The following is a 22,062-nucleotide window of genomic DNA, read 5'->3' as shown; positions in this document are numbered from 1 at the left end:
ATGTCTTCAACCCTCCAGTTTCCTGCATTCATGTTGAACAGGATTTTTAAGAGATTCTTCTCATCAGGATGTATACTTCTAGTCCTTGTCCCTTAGTTTGTTCCCACAGAAGGTATTTCTTCTTGGATGTGGTTTCTTTAGTTGAGCTGTTATTTTGGATCTCCTAGCACATTCAGAAGTGGTACATGGTCACTTCTAGGGAGGTCACAGGAGAACAACCAGTACATCTATTAGATGCTTTTCTGACCTGCAGGCAGAAGAAAACTGTCTTCTATAGGGACCTGCATAATTTATGTTGTGGGAAGTAGGTTCTGTAGTTATAGTTTTTTTATTTTTATTTTCTGAAGAAAGCCTTTTAGGTGGTTGTTCAGCTATTATACTTTCAAGCCTGAAGCCTAACCATGTGTTTCTTTGTAGCGTATTCCTCTGCTGCTGGGCAGATATTTGACATAAAGTCACTCTGTATGATAGAAAGCATTGATAGTGAAGCAAGTCAAACTTCCCTCTGTTTGCTTTGTTTTGTTTTGTTTGCTCTAGGTGAAGAAGTACCATATCACCTTTGCTCAGAGCTTCCACGTCCTGATGTCATGGCTTGTGAAATCCCTTGTGCAACAGACTGTGTGCTCAGTGAGTGGTCCCAGTGGTCCCCATGCTCCCATTCATGCTCCAGTAAAATTGCAGAGGGAAGCCAAAGCAGGAGTAGGTCCATCTTGGCCCTTCCGGCAGAAGGTGAGTGGTAAATATTTTAAATTAGTTGCTATTTGTTTGTTTAATGAATTGACTTGTGTTCCTCTGCCAAGCTGTGTTTAGATCAGAGCAAGTGCCAATACTGAAGCAATGAGAAATAATACATCTTGTCTATCCTTTATGCCTAGCAACTAAAAGATCTTTCTAGGCTTGAATTAATCACAGATGCATGAGTTATTTAGAGAAATTCTGTCATGGTTCAAAATTATTTGCTTTAGCCTGTGAGTTATTGTATGTTTAGGGCTAGGACTGGGTGTGAATTTGTTCAGGAGAGATACATCCTATAGTAATGAAATTACAGCATGACATGGAAGCTTAACATGGAAGTGTTTTTATATGGTAACATATTAGTATCGATTTAAAACAGAAAAGTGAGCTGTGTCAAACAAGGAAATAGAAAAGGACCTGTTTCTTTTATTAATACAAACCTGAAATGTGTTAACTTTGTTTTTCTGTTGGAATAAGTAAATAACTTTTGATGAATATACATAATTTCTGCTGGATGTTCATGGATGCATCTCGTACCTCAAGTGTAATGTACCAACAGCACAGTGATACAATTGTTTACACAGATTATGTCTTATTAAAATGATAGTCTTCTAACTTTGGGTACACATACAGTAATGCAATTCTGTACTGGTTTATCACGGAGAATTTGAATGATACCACTGTGGGCACATAAAAATGCATAAAGCGTGAACAGATCTAACAGACTCAAGCCTTGTTGACACAACAGAAAATATCTACTATTGTTAACACTGTGTGCATCTAATCCATCACCAAAACACTTCAGATGCAAATCCAGTCCAGGAGAACCTCTGTTAAGTGCCATTTTGTAAATTATCATTAAAACCACCCACTCCTTCTGGGGCAGTATAAGGACTTGATCCTGCAAACTCTTGCTCATATGAATATTCTGTATTCATATAAACATCATAAGCACTTGCAAAGAAAATTGGGACCCTTCAGGATGAAAACTGCTATGTAATTGTTGATTGAATGATAATAACTACTAGTAAAAAAGTCTATATGCTAGAGAATAATTAAACTGAAAAGTAAAGTTGGTTTTGTTTTTTCCATGGTGGGAACATTTAAATAATAGACTTATGTGGAATTGTGAATGTAAAGGCTGTGCTATTGCTAGTGTTGAGGAAATGAATTCTTGAAGTGCAGAAGCTCAGTGATCTCAAGAATACATAACCTGAAACGCAGTAAACAGAAATATAATGCTTTGAACTGAGTGTTTCAGGCTCCTTAGAGAGGAATAATTCATTAATAAAGCCAAACACCCCAAGTGTTTCTGAACATCTTTAAAGATGAATGAAGTATTTTAGCATATAGAGTCACACAGAAGATGAGAAGTTGGGGAAACGTAGCAAAATTGGATTTAGTAGTGCTGTGGCAGTAGTAAGGTGATGTCATGTAACCTGACATGCTCGTATGCAGCTCTTAGTGAGCCACCAAAGCTCTGCCAGCCATTGAAGATCGTATTTCATTGCTCTCAACAGAGGCAATGTTGGCCTTGGCTGTGCTCTTGGCACTCCTGGATGCCATCTCATAGTCTGACCTCAATTCAAGCTCTCAGCTCATTTTCTCCAAGCTGTTCACCAGAATGCCATTACGTGAAAACCAGGATGCAGTTGATACAAGAGGGTACTTTAAAATCACTTTTAAAAGATATCTATTAACACAGCAAACTTTGGAAAATTCACAAAAGGTGAATGAGGAGACAGCCAGTCTCAGCAGATGTAAAATAGATTTGAGGAACTGATGAACAACTGGTCCCTAAAAGGTCCATAAAAGATGACTAAAAGGGCTAGAGAGGGTTGTCCTGTCCTGCTTCCGTTGTACAAAAGTTGTGAATGAGCTGCAGAAACTGCCTGAGCTCTCGTGCTTTTTCTGAACAGCATCTACTGCCAGTTTTGTTGGCAGACTGCTAGGCTTAACAGACATTACTTATGAAAGGCATTACTTACGTTCTGAAATTAAAACTGCCTTGTTATCACACTTGGTGATTTAAGAGAGCTTCCTTACTGCGGATGTTGGAAAAAAACGACAATAAAACACGCAATTTTTCCAGGGGAAGCCCAAGTTTTGTTAGATTTTTTTTCTTTTTTCTTTTTTTTCTTTTATTCTGTCTAATGGACCAGATATTTTGCCATTTCCTTTTTGCTTATTTTTTTTTACATGTGCTCAGGCACACAAACAGTTTTTTCTGCCTGGAAGTTTTCAGGAAAGTAAGATACCCAGGGGCGTTTTCCACTCCATCATCATACTAAACCTTTCAGAGACTGAACATGATATGGAGCAGTCCATTTTCATGGAAAAGAAGAAAAAGAGAACAGTAATGTGGTGTGATTATCCAAATCCATGTGCTAAGAAATTCCTGTCCCTCTCTTTCCTCAGTGTTATGTGGCCATTTGGGGTCATGCTTCATTGCAGAAGGCTCAGTCCTGCAAGATGATCAGCATTCCTTAGAAGGGCAATATTGCCTTCATCTCCCGTTGATTTTAGTTAGGGCATAAAGGTGCTCTGAGTCGTGTGGTGTCTGGCTCCGGCACTTCAGTTCTTTCAAAACGTGTAACTTTAATTTAGATGTACATGTGCTGTGTCATAAGTTGCCAGTTCCTCCATCCAGGAAGAGAATGATTTTGATTGTAGTCATTTTTGCTTCTTTCTTCCAAAAATGACAGTGCTTACGGTTACAATTTCACTGCATTACTCTCTAGCTTTTGAGCTGTGAATGTCTGCAGCTTTTATGGGCTCAATTCAGACCCATGGCTAGAGTGTTAAAGCTTCTGGGGAGACCGTTCCTACTCCTGTATTTTGTAGATTTATTACAAGTTGCTGACAAAATGTGATATCTTAGCAAATTCTGCACGTGAATTTGGAGAATGCTCTCAGGACAAATAAAGGCTCGAGACTCAAAGTCTTTCAAGTTTTTTCCAGCTTGATTTGCAGACTTTTAACTAGCTTTGTATCAGTTAGTAATAACAACTTTCCATCAGTATGGGTTAGCAGCCCATGCTGCTCCGTGAATGTAGTCCAAATATTAGAAAGCAATGTTCCTCCTTTGGAAATTAGCAAGTAGAATGAGCATAAAAATAATGCTTAATTTGTCTCTAAGGATAATTGCATGTTTGCTGAGTGATACTGCCATTTAAATGGAATCAACTTGGCTGTGTGTAGGAGTATCAATAAGGTAACTCAGAAATATACTTTGCCTCTTTCTGTTTCCATTATGCATCGGAATGCAATTTTATGCAAGGCTAGTTTAATGGGGAAACAATATTTTAGAAAGTTGTTGCTGCAGCCATAAAGGTCAGCAGCTTTGTTTAAGCTTTATTTATTTATTTAGTTTGAAAAAAAAAAAGAAAAAAAAAAAAAAAGATGTGAAGCAAACCCATCACAGTTATTTTTTTTTTCCATTGCCACCTTTTGCCGCGTGTCACGAGATAAAATATTTTGTTCCTCTCATGCTTTCCAGGTGGAAAAGCCTGTCCTCCTGACCGAGCCCTGCAGGAGCACCGCACCTGTAACGATCACCCATGTGTGCATTTCTTCTGGGAAACCTCCCCCTGGAGCTCTTGTTCTGAAGATGTGTTGGTCAGTGCACTGAACGCAACCATCAGTTGGAGCGGAGAAGCCACCTGTGGAGTGGGCATGCAGACGAGGAAAGTCTTCTGCGTGAGGAGCGGTTCTGGCCATGTTACACCTAAAAGGTATTCAAGGAGAGGTCATTAGTGGTGCACCTTTGTCTGTAGAGCTCAAGTGACGATTTGTCATGGTACATTACACTTAAGAGTATTTTCAGACAGCGTAGGGAAACAGCAGACTTGGTAATAATTTCATTTCTGCTCTTATTCTCCAGTTGCTATTCCATCACTACTGTTGAAAGGTTATTAATGTGTAACAAAAATGAGTTGCTATCTCATTTTTAATTTTTGTGAGTAAATCCAAGGAAAATGCATGCTTTCAGTGCTATAGATCTTGTTTGCTGTAGCTCCTCTATTATTCCAATTCAGATTTTTTTGCAAATGCTTTTCCTCAAGGACTGGTGTGTGGAAAACACAAAGTATGCCTGGACATAACGTTCATTAATACATTATTAACAATGCTTTAATAAAATAGAAAAAAATAAGTAGAGTTTGCATTTTATTTACACCACGAGGAGGCAGAACCTTTGTGATACGTATCATTCTGTTGATTTATGTAGCTGTTATAATGCAATACCAACGCCACACAATTGTGTATGCTGCAGTACAAGTGTTCTGAATTTTGCTTTGTTTCGCTAAGTGAGGAAAATAAGTAGCACAGATGTTTTCCCTAATATCGAAAAAATCAAGACATTGCTAATTATTTTTTCCACTGATAATGAGTCTGGAGACTTACAACCGAGTTTCATTTCTTATGGCAGCTCTCAAACAATCCTGTTGGTATAAGCAGACTGTGTTGATTTCTGCAAAGTTAATTAAAATTCTTGAGGTTAATGGGATTAATTAAATAAAGAGAAAGAAATCTAATACTCATTTATATCTAGAATCTATTGATATGCTGCAACTTTGTCTAATTAAACATATTGTTTGTAGAGCTATATAATGTCTAAAATAGGTTTTCCCCACTCCGCTTTTTGAGGCTGTCTGAGGGGAAGTGGATGTTCCACTGACATGGTTTATGTCTGAGTTGATGAAAACTGACCCAAAGTAATATTGCGTTTGGAACTGCTGCTGCGAAAGCCCGCCGTTAATGTGGCTTCAGAAATGGGCTACATTATGGGAATTAATAACCTTTGTGTGCCGTTGGGCTGCGTTTTTCCCAATCTCATGATAAAAACCTACGCAGCAATTTAAGGCAGTTGCGAGGCACAGAATGTTGAGTAAAGCTAGAATTTCAGCGTAAAAATATTTCAGCACCTTACTGGTTGGATAACAGAATTCTACCCCCTAGAATAGTTACGCTTAATGAGGACGAATGTCTCTTTATTTTCTTCTAAATTATACCTTTCAGTATCCTATTACCATCTCAGTAGCAGAATCATGACTGCAAGGTTTATTTTCTTTCCTAGAGTGTTTTAATGGCATATTCTTTCAGTTCTGATCATTTTAGATTGCCTGTGTTCCTAAGTATTTTTGAGTGATCTTTCTACTACAAATTAATGAAAATTAGAAAAGAGTAATTCCCTTTCTGATCCCCTACTTGAAATGCATGATGTGCTCATTCCCATAAAGTTGTGCTTTTTCCACCCTTTTTGTTTTTAAATATTGATTGTCTGTGTCTGAAGCATTTATTAGAATATGCATCACATGTTTTTCATTTCAGAGTTAAAAATTGATGCAAAAAAAAAAAAATCAGATTTCTTTTCCCATACTGTGTAGTACAACTTTCCCCAGCTTCTGTCCTACAAGCTCTTTCTGCACCTTGGGAAGGGGCACAAAGATGGCTTCAAGCTGCTTTTGAATTTCCTAGTGGTTTGAAAGTAGGAGAATATCTCATCAGTCCTTCCACACAGTTGCAAGTGAATAGAAGGCTGTTGTACGTCATGTTAAACAGGATTACCTTACAGACTCAGTTTGGTAATAAATATATCTGTTTTGCTCCAGTGAGCATTGTGTTTTAGGCAGCAGATAGTGTTACATTTACTCTGTAGTCATCAGGCCAAACTCAACATTTTTAAAAATCCGTGCACGTGTTCTAACTTTGGTTTGGTTACAGGCGTGCAAAGTGGAATGGAAATGAGACTTGCTGTGAGCAGGAGAGATTCCTGTGGTGTGGCATCAGGCTCACAGCGCTGTAAGAGTCTTATGAGCTGAACATTTCCCTACAGATTTGTTGTTTGTTGAGGAAATGGTATCTCTGCATTTGTACTTATAGATGTCCAGATTCCACCAGACCTGAGACTATGCGACCATGTCTCCTGCCCTGCAAGAAGGACTGCATCGTTACGCCTTTCAGTGAGTGGACTCGCTGCCCAACAGCATGTCAACCTGGTAAGCCTATAAAAAGAGAACAGAATTTTGGGCAATTGATTACATCCATGGCCATGAGAAAAGGATGGAGGGGCACGAGGATCCCCGTGAGGGCTTTCCAGATATCCTCTGTGCATGCCATGTGCCTTCACCTCTCCCAGTTACTGCTGAGACTTTGGCAACTCCGCACTCTCCCCAGCAAAGGCTCCTACCAGGTGTTGAGGGTCTCAGGCAGAGACTCAGGCTGCTGGTGCTGCTAATGGTGAAGTGGGAAATGCAGATGCCAGTGAGCGGGGAGGCTACAAGTTGTCAGATCTGCAAAGACCCAAACGCTTCTTTTTCTCATTGTGCATCTTCCCACCACGTTGTCCTTCTACCTAATGCCTACAGGAGGGTCATGAAAGAGCTTGAGATTCAGCATGCCATGCATTGAGGGAGAAACTTCAAAGATGAAAGTCCAGGGCTCCTCTGTTGTATGTGGAAGTGCTGTGTTGTATGAAATTTATTTCCAATCTGAATGTATGCACAGGGCTGTGTAGATAACCCTTTGTGGTTTTCTAAGGACCATATGTTTCTCTGATCTAGTTGGTTAGCTTTTGTATGCTAGATGTTTAGTGAAGATTCTTTATAATGATCTAGTGTTGGCTTTTGTGAGAAATTTACGTGTTTCATTAACTGTTGAGATGAAAGACTTCATAGTTACCAGAATTTTTCCTTTTTTTTGGCAGCTTCCTTGCCCTTCAAAGATTCTCAGTGGATGCTCTATCATAGTCCTTGTAAGATTTTATAGGAAAATGAGTTCTTTCTAAAACAGTGAATCCTGTTTTAATTAGCAATTTATTTTTAGACTTTAAATGAGCTGCCTATGAAGAAGTAGAATAAATTACCTGGTAAATTACTTTGTTTATTAAATAATAGTCTACAATTAAAATGAGAAGAAATTAATTATTTAACCTCCTTGGCAGTGTTATCATTTTAATATAATTCTAAATTAAAACTTCTTAGATGGGGGAGTTTGCTTTCTGCTAGATCTGTTATTGATACGGCTGCACTGCAAGTTTTTCTTAATTTGCATTGCACAATTAAAACCTCAGTGTGATAATGAAATTTCAAAAACTCAATGTGTATGGGAGTCGTTCAGGGTTTTGTTGCTTTGTAGGAAAGTTATATTTAATGAAAACAATATACAGATGGTGAATTACTAAGCAAATCAAGCAGAAGCAGGTATTGCCTGACAGATTTAAAATTAAATGTGTACCAGCAGAAGATGAGAGCTTAGACAAACATGCAGCCACTAAATCAGGTTTACACAGAACTTTACCAGTTAAGCTGTTTGTAGTTTATCTGAGAAAGTGCATCCGACTTTACTATCTAACAGTAAAAAGCTGACATTTTCCCTACATTTAAATGTCATCAGACAAGAGGCTGTCTTCTGGCAAAGAATTATCTCATACCTCAGAAGTGTAGACAGCAGTGAACGTAGGGCAATAACAGATGGACAGACGACATAATTCACAAAAGAAGTGCAATTGAATCAAAACACCTGTTGGTGAGTCAGGAACACAGAGGTTGTTGCGAGTTATTGATTCTCTGCCATTTCAGATACTTAAAGGTGACAACTGTCTACCGCACTCCCCTATAATCTATCTCTTTTAATGGGTCTTTGAGGATGAATTGAAGCAAGATTCAGAGAACCGGCATGGAGGTTTTGGAAAATGAAATGGTTTGAATGAGCAATGTTTTTTTTTGTATGTGATGGTGAATAGAGAGGTATCTGCTTTTAGCATGGGTGATGTGCTCTCTGTTCTGTCAGCATAGCTTTAAAATGAGATCAAAACAAAAGTCTCAATAAATAGATGGCGACGTGAGTACTTCTTTACATTGGTTACCCAGAGTGAAGGTCAGCGATTTCATTGTTGCTTAATGATGTTTCATGTGCGCTAGTTTACACAAAGTTTTAGACAGTAACTATCCAGTTTCCATGACTTAAAACATATTTGAAACATTAAAGTTGGTTCCCTCATTTAGAAATTCCAATGGCTTTTATCTTGTGTCAGTTTCTCTCAAGGATTTGCCACTATCAGATTTCATAAAACAACCAGAGATGGTCAAGCTTAAACTGAGGCTTTCAAAACTCTTATGTCCACAAGAATACTGGAGACAGCTCTGATTTTGGTGATTGAAATCTTAGAGGATCTGTCCCTGTTATTTGTGTGCTCGTAGAGTCTTTTGCTGACCAGTCTGTGCCCTTCTCTCCAGAGTCAGAAGCACAAAAGATGAAGCTGAATGCTTTCTGTAAAAGCTGCGACAGTGATTTTATCAAGATAAAGCTGGGCTTTACAGTAGTGAGCAAGAAGTTTGTCCCTCATCTGACAGTAATCCACGTTTACTAGCCCTGAGCAGTGTGCCAGCGAAGCTGTGGGGGTCAAATGGAAAGAAAGCAAAGATGTGAGAGCAAAAGAGGAATGAAAGGAATGGATTGATAGAAGTTGTACGAATCTGTGGGTAAAGAGAGAAGACTGGAGATGGGATAGGTGGGTGGGAATAGAAGCAAGGTAAGACACTCCCAGAATTCTCAAATAGCATTTTCTGAGTTGTGTAGTTGACGGCATGGAATTTGTCTTGAGATCCTGGGACTTAATTTTTCAGAATGGCAAATGGTCATAACTTACGTGAAGTCAGCTGAAGTTTACCTTTAAATGAACAGTCCTATATAATGTTAATACCTTGGAAAATCAAGCTGTAACAATCTTAAATGAGATATAAAAATTACATTCAGTAACATTTGTAAGGAATCCTGTAAAAAAGCCAATGAGGAAATTCAATTTTGAAAATGGGGTTTGAGTAATGTGCAATAAATGTTGAGGATAATTTAGTTTCTTGAGGTGGAGAAAATTACTGTGGGAAGCTCATTTAGATTTGATTCTGATTAATAGGAAGAAAATGGCTAAGATTCTAATGGTGGTAGACAATTTGAATTAGAAAATCATCACAAAGAAAGAGATAAAGTTCATGATTCTTAGGAGAATGGAAAAAATAGCAGAGCAGAAAGACATTTCTGCTACATATTTCAACAAATCCAGCAAATAGATAGCTGCACCTCTGGTGAACATGTTGCATGCAAACAGGAGTGTGGAAGGTATGGAATCTACCAAGGAAGACTGTACAAAAGGCTGGAACCCAACAGCACTCTACTTTTTTCACTTTCTATCCCAAATAAATATCCTACTAGTAGCTAGTAGGGCCAGCAGCTTCAAACATGGAAGAGAAAACATCAAACATGGCTGTTTTTATCTTTTCATCAGAATTGTTCAAAATCTTTTTATTTCCAAATTGTTTTGCAGCAATTAGAAACAAGTATGTAACTGAAGGTGAATTTAAAGGAATGCCTGAAAGTATGATATCAAGAATGCAAATTAAGTTTTAGCCAATAGGAAAGTGGATTGAGTAACAGAAATGGATTGGAAGTAAGTGGAAGCTGGATGGAAGATATGCCCAATACTTACTGGGAAATGTACTGTGCTGCTGTTGCTTCCCGTCTGCAGGCAGGAGAGGAATGGACTGAAGAATAAATATTTCAGTGAATCATCTGTTTCCATGTCGGTAGGGCTGTATGAATAGAAAAGGAAGCAATGCCAGAGCATCTCGTGGTTGCCTTCTGTGTGAGAAATTGCTAAGTCCTAAAGAACTAAATAAAACCCCAAGAATAAAAAAAAATACAACAAAACTCAAAAGAAAGGTCAAGGAAATTATAGATCACTCATCCTAACTTCATTACGTAGAAAAGCATGAGAAGTAGTTATTACTTGAAATATAAGTGTCTTAAGAATAAGATTATGATAAACTGGTCAGTATGGATTTGTTGAGAACAAATCATGCCCAGTAAATTTAATCTCCTCTTTTGACAGCATAGCCGCTCTAATTAAGGGAAGTGGTAGATTTTTGACACATGAAACTTTTATCAGAAAGATGAGGAACAAGTGGCTTGAATTAAATCATTGTAAATGCATACTGAGCTCCTTGAAAAATGTCTTAGTGAATATCACTGTGAAAAGTGTTATTCCATCTCCTTTGTGGCCCCTGGTCAAATATACTGATACAATCCTCAAACTTTCTTCTCTCCAGGTGAGCAGTTCCAGCTCTGCTTGCTTTTTCTATGTGTCAGACACTTCAGTGCCTAAATTATCTTTATGTCTGTTCAATGAACTTGCTCAGTGTTCTGTCCTCCCTGTCCTGTGGAGCCCAGAACTGGACACAGCCCCGAGATGGCTCACCAGCGTCCAGCAGAGGCAAAGCCTTCCTTTCCTTCACCCTTCTTTGCTGTAGTGCATGGCTGCCTCCTGATCGACTTGTCCATCAGAATGCCCAGGTCCTTTGCAGTTGCTGCTTCCAGTCAGTTGGTTGAAGATTCCAAACTATTCACAATCAAACTAGAATAGGAACCAAGGAGAGTCCTGCAGAAAATTGTTCTTGTCCCTACTCTATTTTATATTCGTCTGAAAAACTTGATTGTTTGCGTTGATACCATTAATGGGTGGTTCTAAGGTGAAGGACAGCTACAAGATATTAAGTGATATAGGAATCTCTGAGATTTGCTACTGCAGCCTTGCCCTTATCTTGAGCTGGAAAAATAATTCTGTTATTCACCACTTTCCACAAATTTTATGAAGTCCACTGTCAATCATAGGATGGGTTTTCCTGCTCTAGAATTATTAAAATTATATTAATATTTTATTAAGAACCTTTTTTTTTGTTTTTCCCCAATTGCTGCCATGCACAACAGTTACACCAGCTCTCAGTTTCAGCTTCCCAATTCTGACTAGTGCAAGTCCTGTCTCCTGTGCTGCGTTGTGTGCCATACATACATTGTGAGCTGTGTTTCCAGGTTCATTGAGCTTGTGTGTACTCACGCTAAGGAGAGAATTAACCTCCATTGGTTGTGATGGCTTTCTTATCAGGAAGACTCCATCTGTAACTCCTAGATTAGTACAGATGGCTTACTGGCAGTAGCCTGAGACCACCAGGATACAAAATCTTCCATTGTAACAGTTGCATTTTTTTTTAATTTTCTTTTTTCCTGTTCAGATGTTTTAGCATTTGCCTGTACTTATTTTCTTGTCTGCTGTGATGTTCTGTAAAAAAGCCATTTTTAAGCATGTCTCAAACTGTGGATTTATGATGCTACTCTTCTGAACTGCTTGTAATTTTAAAGAAAATAATGGTAGTTTTTGGCTCAGTGCAACAGCCACCCCTTCTTTATGAGGATTCACAATTTCACAATGTAAATGTAACATGAGAAATCTTGAACCAAAACAGCAAGATGACTAACTCAGCGTACCAACTGTGTCTGGAAAGCATTTTTCTGTGTTTTACAGGCAATGCCACAGCAGTTAAGCAGTCTCGGTACAGGATTATCATTCAGGATGCTGCCAATGGGGGACACGCATGCCCAGACACCTTGTATGAGGAAAGAGAATGTGAAGACATTCCCGTCTGTCCAGTTTATAGGTAACAGTGTTAGCTTTGAATCAGTCTCTTTCTAGTGGGCTTCCATTTCTTCAGAAATTAATCCTGTGGGATCATCCAGCACAATTTTCGCAAGAAAATGACGTGAAACTGAAAAATGGAGTCAGTAAACAAACAATATATGAACAGTAAGTTTTGCTAAACGTAGAAGAGTTCAGATTGGAGATTTCAGATGATCTGATTTCATCAGAATGTGCACCAATAGCTCCTAAAAATGGTAAATTCAGGATTGGAGGTGTTTAAGGAAGGTTTTACTGGGAACTCTCTCCTCAGTGTATCTAAAAATCAATGCAAGGCATTTTGATACTGCAGGCACTCAGCTGCCATAATCATAATTGTATGCTTACTGCAGAAACACTGTCTTCTCCCCTGATGCTCTCACTCCAGTGAATAATGTGCACTTTAAATTTCTGATTAGACAAATAGTACAATAACTCATCACTCTTCATTAAAATTCTCTGACCCATCTGTTATACAATGTTAGTAAAAATAGCCATATTATATCTTTGCAAATAAATCTTCAAACTGCACACCCTGGTCTCAGAGCAGAGCAGGCAGCCGAACGCTGGGACAGAGCAGGAGTCGAAACATTCTGTGCTACATGGCCCTGTTCTGCACAGCACTGTGGAAAGCCACTGTCTTGCATTCTTGGTTGACACACATCATAGCATGCAAAGCAGATGGTGCATGAGAACAAGATTTTGGGAGAGGAGCCTGATTTCAAAGCACGCTGAAACTGTTTGCTGTTTTGTGACATTGAATGGTGCCCTAGAAAAGTCAGGGAGGGAAGTATGGTTGGAGAATGAAATGAGGGTGAACCCTACATCTGAATTTCAGTTCGTAATGCATATTTCAGGAGTGATTACAACTTTCTGGCTATTTTTCCTCAGGTCTTTGTAGTATATCATCATTTCCATCTCAGCTTTCTGAAATTCTTTTCTGGGAATATTATTTTCCAGCTTTAGCCACTTAGTCATTAACCTTTTCTTCTCACAGATGGAAGACCCATCGATGGAGTCATTGTGTACTCGTGCCAGAGTCAGTGAGACACAATGTGCTGGGACATAACGAGGCATGTGGACATGGTTTGCAGTCAAGGGGTAAGCTTTCTCCATGTGATCTCCAAGTACCTGAGGTGATGGAGGATGATATTTAACAGAGTCTTTATTCTTTTAGAGTAGCCAATTTGGAAACAGTGACTGAAGCACTTCAGGTGTAAAATGAAAAGTTTTGGGAAGTGGATCCACTATATGGTTTTTCTGCTTCATCGAAAGTCAAAATACCAGCAACATGATAGTGTGCTTGGAGTATAGGAACAGATTTATGCTTGGCGTTCAAGTATCCTTAGGGTAACCTCTCCTTCTGCTTAAGGATGAAGCACATTGCCTTAGAAAGAACTGTATCCATAGTTCTCTGTAAAGTAATTGCTTCTTGGTCCTAAAAATGGAAAGGATAAGTTCCTTGTAATTTTAAATTTTACTAATAATTTGCCTGAGGCCTGCTTTTATCAAGACTGTTTGAGAAATTCAGCATTGGCAAAGGCTTTGGGCTCCTGCCCTTTGTGTGCTTAAGCACTTGGAAAATACAGTGATCCAGTTGTCTGAACAGAAGTGTTAAAAAGAATTTCATTGTTCTGAGTATGTGATCAGAGTCTGTAGCAGTTCCTGCAGATGGCTTGAGATGTGTCTGCTATCAGTCTGTTGAGAAATCTAATAAAACCTTTAACAAAAGGTTATTTTTATTGAAAAAAGATTACTATACAGGTATGCTAACTGAAGAAATTTGACATAGTAATTTACTCCTTCGCAAGGTTAGAAACTGTTCTTTAAAGATGAGCTGATTTTCTTACATAATCTGGAAACAAAGGGAAAGAAAGAAAAGCTCTGGCAGTATGTGAGCTGCATCTGAAAGAAGAAATGTTTTAAACTAAAAGAAGTAAATACCTTTAGGTTTTGACCACAAGCCTTTTCACAAGTTTTCAAAGAGAGCTCTGTAAATTGAGACGTCCTAAAATGTATTCCTGGATCTCTGTGTGAAGGAAGGGCAATCTTTATGCTCCAGTAGTTGTATGAACTTTTTACTAATCTTACTCTGACAGGATTTGAAGTATAATAGGAGAGTATCATGCTTATTTCTGCTCTGTGGAGAGCTCTCCAACAATTAAATAGGCTATGTACTGCTTTGTGATAGTCATGTGAAAGGAGTCTCACAGCTTGGTGGGTTCAAGCAGAATTTGCTTTGGTGCCAGGTTCACTTTCCATAATTATCTATGATTTTCACAACTGCTCTGATTTTGGCAGTTACGTGATGTGATGGTACAAATTGGCAGTGTTGAAGATGAGTGGAGTTTCAGGAAAATGAATTCTCAAATGGAATGCAGGCAGAATTTACAGGGTGCTGCCTACAAATGTGAGTAAAGGCAGCTGAAACCCAGCTACCTGTTGGAGTTGCTTCTGAAAATCAAGCTGGTAGATTTTCAGTAATTATCTATAAAAGTAAGGGAAGCTTCCAAAAATCAGATATTTGCACCTCATCTTGCTTCATGAGCTCTTGAAGAGCAGCTAGCATGTGCAAAGATGTGCTGTTACCAAACTGTCACTGCGTAATCGTTTAGCCAAGCGTGGCAACCCACTTACAGAAGTTGCAGGATCTCTTCTAGCATGTAGACATCACCACTAGAGGACTTGTGAATTTATCCTTCTTCACTATGAAGGTGGCCTTTGGAGGTTTTTTGAAATAAAGCACGAGACAAGGCTGTATACTTGGCTCTATTCAGCCTGAAATCGGGTGTGTGAGGAAGGAGGTGCATCCATTGCGGAGAGGCAGAGCATAACAGTTGTAAGTCATAGCAGCAGAATTTCCAGATCACCTGGGGAGGCTCTAGATTCATTAGAAATACTTAAAATTCGACTGTATAAGGCCACCTTTTCTAACTTTTAGATCTGTCCTGCTTTGAGAAGGCATGGAACTTCCAGAAGTCCCTTCCATTCTAAATTGTATTGTCTGATTGGATGAGTCTAAGGAAATCTTTTGAGAGAAAACTGTACTGTTAGTGTAACATCTCCAGGTGTTGATGTTACAGATATATGCTTTCCTGCAACATTCGTGCATCCTGTCTGAGTTTGCACTTGAGGTAACAGCACTAATCTGTGCAGGAATTGGCCTGCAAAGTGTGTCAGTGTCTTCAGCTAATAAGTGGCTCCAAATTCTCCAAAGAATATTTGCACAAACTGGCCTTTTTTTTTTTTTTTTTTTCAGAGTAGCAATTATTATCTTATTGACTGAAAATAATCAACATTATTATAGCATCCATTTTTAGAATGTGTTTTTTCTTTCTCTGTCCGTGTCTTGACTGTCATTTGAATAAGAGGATTTCAGTTTTCCGTGACTGTTGTGGTCGGCCAGATACACGGGCACCGAATTAATATGAAGTATTTCTAAAGATAGAAAGTGTGTTTATGTGTATATGCTTAGGATGTGTTTTAGAATACTTAGAAATATAAATATGCTGAGGGAAAATGGAGTCTGAAATGACTTTCAAGCTCTGTTCTTAGAATAGATTCTGAGATAGATACTTGTAAATCTTATTCCATGAATGTTGTCACTTATGCACGTGTAACATGCTGAAGATATCAGGGTTTATCTCAGTAATGAGCAGAATAGCCAAAAAAATGGTGACCCTCTGAAGCTGCAGTTTTTGCAGCTTTATCTTGGAATTGCATTGCACTAATTACAATGGCCTTTAATTTATTATATCACCTGTAGTAGACTTACATGTTAAGAAAACCGTCATGCAGTTTAGAGGAAAGAAATATTTAGAGCTAAGAAATATAAATGTTATTTAAACTTCATTAAGGCATCATTTGAAAAAACAAAAACCAACAAACCACCTAAAATAGGGACTCAAGGATAAAACAGTGTGGGGATATTACTGTTGCTTGACAGTAACATAGGCAACATTTCTAACAATAAATGAAGAGCTTTATGAGCTTTTCTATTGCTATATAGCTGTCATTTTCCTCGACAAGTGACTAATTTACTAGAAGGTGTCAAGAATGTGAGAAAATTGCTTCTGCTTCACATGCCCTTCAGTGACTTTACTGTTCTCTGATGTTTGTGATGGAAGATCCTTCTGAAATGACCTCTCCCTTCAGTGCTGACATGATCAGCCATCTTAGACATTTACATTTTTGGGGAGGAAAAAAATGTGTTGCTCATTACAAGGGATTGTTAACATTTAATTAGTGGATGGAAAGCAGGCTTTAAGCAAATGCCTTTGAAAGCTGCTTCAAAAGCCATTGGACAAATAAATAGACATGCATTAAAGACCAGACTGATGTAATGAGGTACCACTTAAAAATCTAGTCTTGGAAATACCTGACAACATGGTTATGTAAAGAGTAGTTACTTTGCAAAAGCAGGGAGACACTGCAGCAATGGAACATGTCATAGCTTATTTTCTTCTTCTCCTGCTGCATCTCAGCTGTGATTCATTTGAGGGATTTGACCATATCTCTGCTCATTAACAGCAGCAATGAGTCCATCTCAGAGCTGTACCTCCCCATCAGAAGCACACAGAAATGCTGTGACACAAAGCAGCAAATTCTCTAGGAGAATAATATACTGACTTACATACAGGCAAACAAGGAAGCCACCAATGCAGTAATGAGAAACTACTTCTCTGCTTTGAAAGAAGTGCTCACTCCTTGGCTCACCTGAGGTCTTGGGGTGGATCAATACTAGATTGCCTCCTTGTGCATCTTAGTAGAACATTTTTTTTAGCATGTTGTACTATTAGACCATATATGATCTATTTCTTTCATCCATTATACAGGTTATAAATTCATACCATGTGGAATTTGCTAAGAGAGTTGGTGATAGAGATATAATCCATTTCTGTGCAGAAGTTGATATATGAATTGACAGTGAAAAAATAGAATGAAGAAAGCACTGGACTCTAAGAGTTTAAGATTCTGCTCTCCTTCTGCTGTAGCTGTCGGAATATTGCAGATGAGGGGTTTTAGACTAAGATGCAGATGGAGAGCTTATCATTAGGAGAAAAAAAAAAAAGGGTAATAGTCTGCCATGAATTTTTTACTGGTGTGTCTATATGCAGAGAATATAAATTTTATATACGGAATAGATGAAACTGGGATTGCAAACAGTATTTGTAATAAGTTAGTGACTAAGTCACCATTGGTGCTATACCTAATAAGATGAAAGGATTAATTTTGGTGTTGCCTGTATGCATTGTACCTGCAAGACCATTTTAAAGAGGCATTCTTTAGATATATTGTTTACTGTGTGATGAATCTGGAACCAAAGTTTGGGCCACATACATTATTGTTGTTTCTACTGAAATTATTTTATGGTAACCTGTTCATAATGACATGTGCCATCAAAAAACATCACTATTACCATTTTTTTGCTTATTTTCCAGTAGAAAAGTCTTTTGAAGCCAGTAGGCATAAACACTGAAAATGTATATTACAAGCATGTACCAATGGAGGGATTGTTAAAAGATCAAAATAATAAGAAGTAAGAATAATCACCCAGCAGCTCTTATTCTCTGCTCACATGGTAGTGGACTTCCCTCCTTTTTATATGAGAGATGTCAGCAGACATCAGAAGATACCTAAACCAGTGCCACTATATTTCAGTCTGGGTCTGGCTCAAATTCCACCTCTGGTGTGTCTGCTGTAAAAATACCAATTTCAGGAGGTACTTATTGGAATCTTTTTATAATTTACAGGCTAGAGGCAATGCAATATCCCAAAGTTTGCACTGGATATATTTATGATGGCAAATGTGGCAAAAACACGGACTACTTCAGTTAGATGATGATGTTTTATGACCAGTGGTTTGCAGTGTGAGTCCTGCCTGTGCATAAATCTGTCCAGCTGATAGTGGCTTACCTGCGATCAGTAGTTCCCTCCAATGTTAGCTCTGCCTGATAGGGCGCTTGTCCCTTGAGCCATATTCTTAGTGATGCTGAGGGTTTGTTAGTGCTTATTCTGCTGATGCTGGTCTAGCAAACTGTCATGGTTTTATGATTTTTGGTCATCAGTATTCCACACCATAACATCATGTAATGCACTGGGGGTGGGGTTTGATATCTGCCGAATGTTCGTCCGTCGGAGAAGAACTACATTTCCCCAGGAGACTTTGCGGTCAGCAAGGGGATATAACTCCAAGCAAGGTCACCTGATCCTTCTTCTTCGCCTGCTCTTCGCTGTCTGCGCTTCGCTATCTGCGCTTCGCTGCCTGCGCTTCGCCATCTGCACTTCAGTCTCTCAACTGGACTGCACTTCTCACCCCAGCATTGTGGTGAGGTCTATACAATTCAAACAGACTCTATCTCTTTCTCTCTCTCTCTCATTGTATTTTACTGATACTATATTTAGTAAAATCATTTGTTCCACCTCAGATCAGTGCTGTTATTTTCAAGTATTTTGGGGTCCCCTGCTTCCCCTTTCCCAGAGGCGCGGATCCGCAGATCCCTCCGCCCTGCTGGTCACGGAACTGGGCCGGACCAGCCCATAAACCGTTGACACAAACTGACACTGATTGACCCAAGGGAATGGCGTGAAGCTGTGCGCGGGGTGGGACCAGTTGAGCATAAGGAAAAGATTCTTCACCAGAGGGTGATGGGGCATGGAACAGGCTCTGCAGGGCAGTGGTCATGGTCCCAAGCTGCTGGAATTCAAGACTGCTCTCAGCCATAGGGTTTGGATTTGGGGCGATTGTGTTTGAAGCCAGGAGTTGAGATCAGTGGTCCTCGTGAGTCTCCTCCAGCTCGGGCTATTCTGTGATTTTATGGTTCTCATTGGAGGTTGTGGAGATGTGACTGAGAGTGTGGACTCAGGAGCACAGCAGACAGAGCTTGAGTCTTGGCCAGACAGCAACGTCTGGAAAACACCTGCTTGCCCACGATATCTCTGATAGCAAATAGCTGAGGACAGGGTAAGGACAGGAGCTGGGTCTTGTTAGTGATATATTTGAAAAGGTTTGTGAAGTCTTTCTGTGATCAGTGTTCAGCGGGTAGCCTTTCCAGGATGTTATCTCTGCAGCTTTGCCAGTGTAGCCGTTCTGCATCCTACTGCAAATTCAGACAGTACGTGTTATCTGTGTTTTTATTTTCTTGTCACTGATAATGCAATTTTCAGCTTACAAACACATGGAGAATAGAAAGGTGATAAGAAACAACCAAAATGGAATAGATTTACTATTATTTGTTCTTGATAATCTGATTTCTTTCCTTGACAAAGCAGTTTGCTGAGGATTCGCAATAAGGTAGGTGGAAGGCAGCACAGATAATGTTTCTTTGACTTTAGGAAGACATTGAGTCCACTCCCCAACAATAGTCTTCCATATGCTACTCAAGTTCAAAGATTGACGTTGTATAAATTTGAGAATGTTCTGCAATCAGTGTGACCTAGAGAAGTACAGAATGAGGTGGTTGTGTAACTGGCTGAGAAAAGACATTGATAGCTATGTTATCAGCTGTTTGCTGTCAACCAGGAAGGCCATTTCAGACAGCCTCCCACCAGGGATGCATACTCCTGGATGTTTTCGTTATTTTCACTACCACAGTATGTAATGAGAGTATAGCTGTAACACATCTGAGTAATTGCAAATTGCAGATTGTGAATATTCCGAATGAATGGTAGGCCTAAAAATTCAAGTTGTTTAAGTTTGAAAATGCTCTGAAAGCAGTAAAATGAAATTTTCATTAAAGAAAAAAAGGTGCCATGGTCACACTGTGTAGGAAGACAGAAAGCAGTGCTGCAGAGGTGAGTGCTGAAGGTAGAATTTATGGACTACAAGCTTGTAGCCTTATACCTTTGTAAAAAAAAAAAAATAAAAATTGTCCATCATTAAATCTTCTATTTCTTGTATTTTCATTCTGATCCCCAAGCTCCTGAGATTGATTTTGTCTGATTCCTAAAATAAAATATCTTTAACAGGTAATCCTTGCTTTTCTTTCTGTTCAGTAGTGCTTTCTGCCACTGTAAAGAATGACAAAGAAATGAGATCAAATTTAAGCTTCAGAACTTTCTCTCAAGTAATTCCAATAGCTTGTTTGCCGATGGAATAGATGAGAATTTTATTTTCCAAATTACTAATTTTTCATTCATTGGAAAAAGATAGGCATTTATGAGACTTATTTTTGGTCTTTGTGAACTATGCTTATCTGTGCACAGGAATTTGGATGTGTCACCACAGTATGAATGTTTTACTACATAAGTATGGATTGTTTGCATCTAATTTCTATCAGTTTGCTTTTAGACTTTTACCTTTAAATTATTCCCAGAGCCAGGGTTTAATTTTGGATTTGATAGCAGATTCATTTCATGCGAAAATGTGTAATAATGTTTCATAAAGGGAGAAACAAGGAAAAATGGAGGAGGAGGAAACATTAATTAAAAAAAAAAAATCTGCTGGAAAAGCTGCATGAACGCATTGTTATCCTTTCCTGTACTACCAGAAATAAGAAGGGTGTCCTTTCACAGGCAGATTTTCAGTAAATTGAGATTTGGAACCATTGGAATTGAGCAGGAGAGGGGAAGGGGCAGACGCGGCTGTGTGAGATGTGGTGCATAAATCACTCTGAGCATTTTGTGACTTTGAGATTCCTGCAGCTTAATTTATGAGAACTAAATTCAACTCTGTGTATAGAAATCATTATGAGCTGCTTTCCTAAAACCTGGTGACTTGGCAGAGTTGTCTATGTAAATGCCTGTGTTGAAGACTGCAGCTAGAAAAGGTTGTGAGGTAATGGTTTGGGAATAGCAATTAGTCCTTGTATTGCCTTACATCCCGCTGATCTCCGGGTAACTTGTTCTTGTAAACCAGTTTTTCTTTACTCAGGACTTAGTTGGTATGACAAGGGGGGGGAAAGATTGATGCTCCAGTGACACATTGCTCACATGACAGTGGGCTTCCCTTCTTTTTTCTATGGGAGATGTCAGCAGATATCAGAAGGCTCCTAAACCAGTGCTGCTGTATTTCAGACTGAGTCTGGCCCAAATTTCACCTTGTGTGTATCTGCTGTAAGAGTATTTCACAGGCAGTCAGGGAATCAGCTTGACCTTACTTTATAGATGCTAACTAATAGCAAGAGAGACTCCAACTCCTTTCAGTCATTGTACTCATTGTCAGCAACATCAAAATTGAGAAGACTCTTAAGAGAATTTGTCCTGACAGTAATCTACAGTGAGACATTTTATCCAAAGGCAATTCAGCATTCTGTAGACTTTCCATAAAATAAAGATGATGAAGTCTGTGCCAAATAATTATTTGATTTCCTTCAAAAATAGGACAGTGTATTCTACTCTGTACAGGGAATCAAGCGTGTTTTCTAGCTTTATTCTATACTGTTCCTATCTGATAAACAGAGCAGAAATAGCAGCATCTTAGTACCACACACAGCATTTATTTTCTGAAAATCAAGTAGAAAAGTCTTTTGAAGCCAGAAGGCATAAACACTGAAAATGTATATTACAAGCATGTACCAATGGAGGGATTGTTAAAAGATCAAAATAATGAGAAGTAAAGCAGAGGAACATCAAAGCATTCCAGGCTATGTATTTCTGCCTTGATTAGGAGGAAGGAGGGAAGAAGGGGGGGCGGAAAGAAGGCTTTAGATCAATAGGAAATGGCCCAGTCACCTCAAAGTCAAAGGCAGCACCATTCAAATGTGTACAATTTACAGGAATTGCTAGAGCATCTCAATCATAAAAGTCCCCAATGATCTGACAGTACTCACACCATACTTAGCAGGTACACAGAAAGAGTCAAGATCATCTTATCTGAAGGAAAC

General features: G+C 38.8%; 1 protein-coding gene across 4 annotated transcripts in view; it reads left to right on the top strand.

Moving 5' to 3' along the window:
• THSD7B (thrombospondin type 1 domain containing 7B) overlaps nt 1–22,062 on the top strand; it is a 292,733-nt gene that overhangs the window by 153,808 nt on the left and 116,863 nt on the right. For all 4 annotated transcript variants that reach the window (XM_042877909.1, XM_042877908.1, XM_042877910.1 and 1 more), the window contains exons 9-13: nt 538–729; nt 4,235–4,469; nt 6,619–6,734; nt 12,089–12,221; nt 13,236–13,339. In XM_042877909.1, the coding sequence (XP_042733843.1) occupies nt 538–729; nt 4,235–4,469; nt 6,619–6,734; nt 12,089–12,221; nt 13,236–13,339 (780 nt within the window). The remainder of the gene's footprint in view (nt 1–537; nt 730–4,234; nt 4,470–6,618; nt 6,735–12,088; nt 12,222–13,235; nt 13,340–22,062) is intronic.

Source organism: Lagopus leucura, unplaced genomic scaffold (genome assembly GCF_019238085.1).
Source record: "Lagopus leucura isolate 7727_CA_CO unplaced genomic scaffold, USGS_WTPT01 Super-Scaffold_100019, whole genome shotgun sequence".
NCBI lineage: Eukaryota > Metazoa > Chordata > Aves > Galliformes > Phasianidae > Lagopus > Lagopus leucura.
The sequence above is the reverse complement of the archived record's forward strand: the minus strand, read 5'-3'. Positions and strand labels throughout refer to the sequence as shown.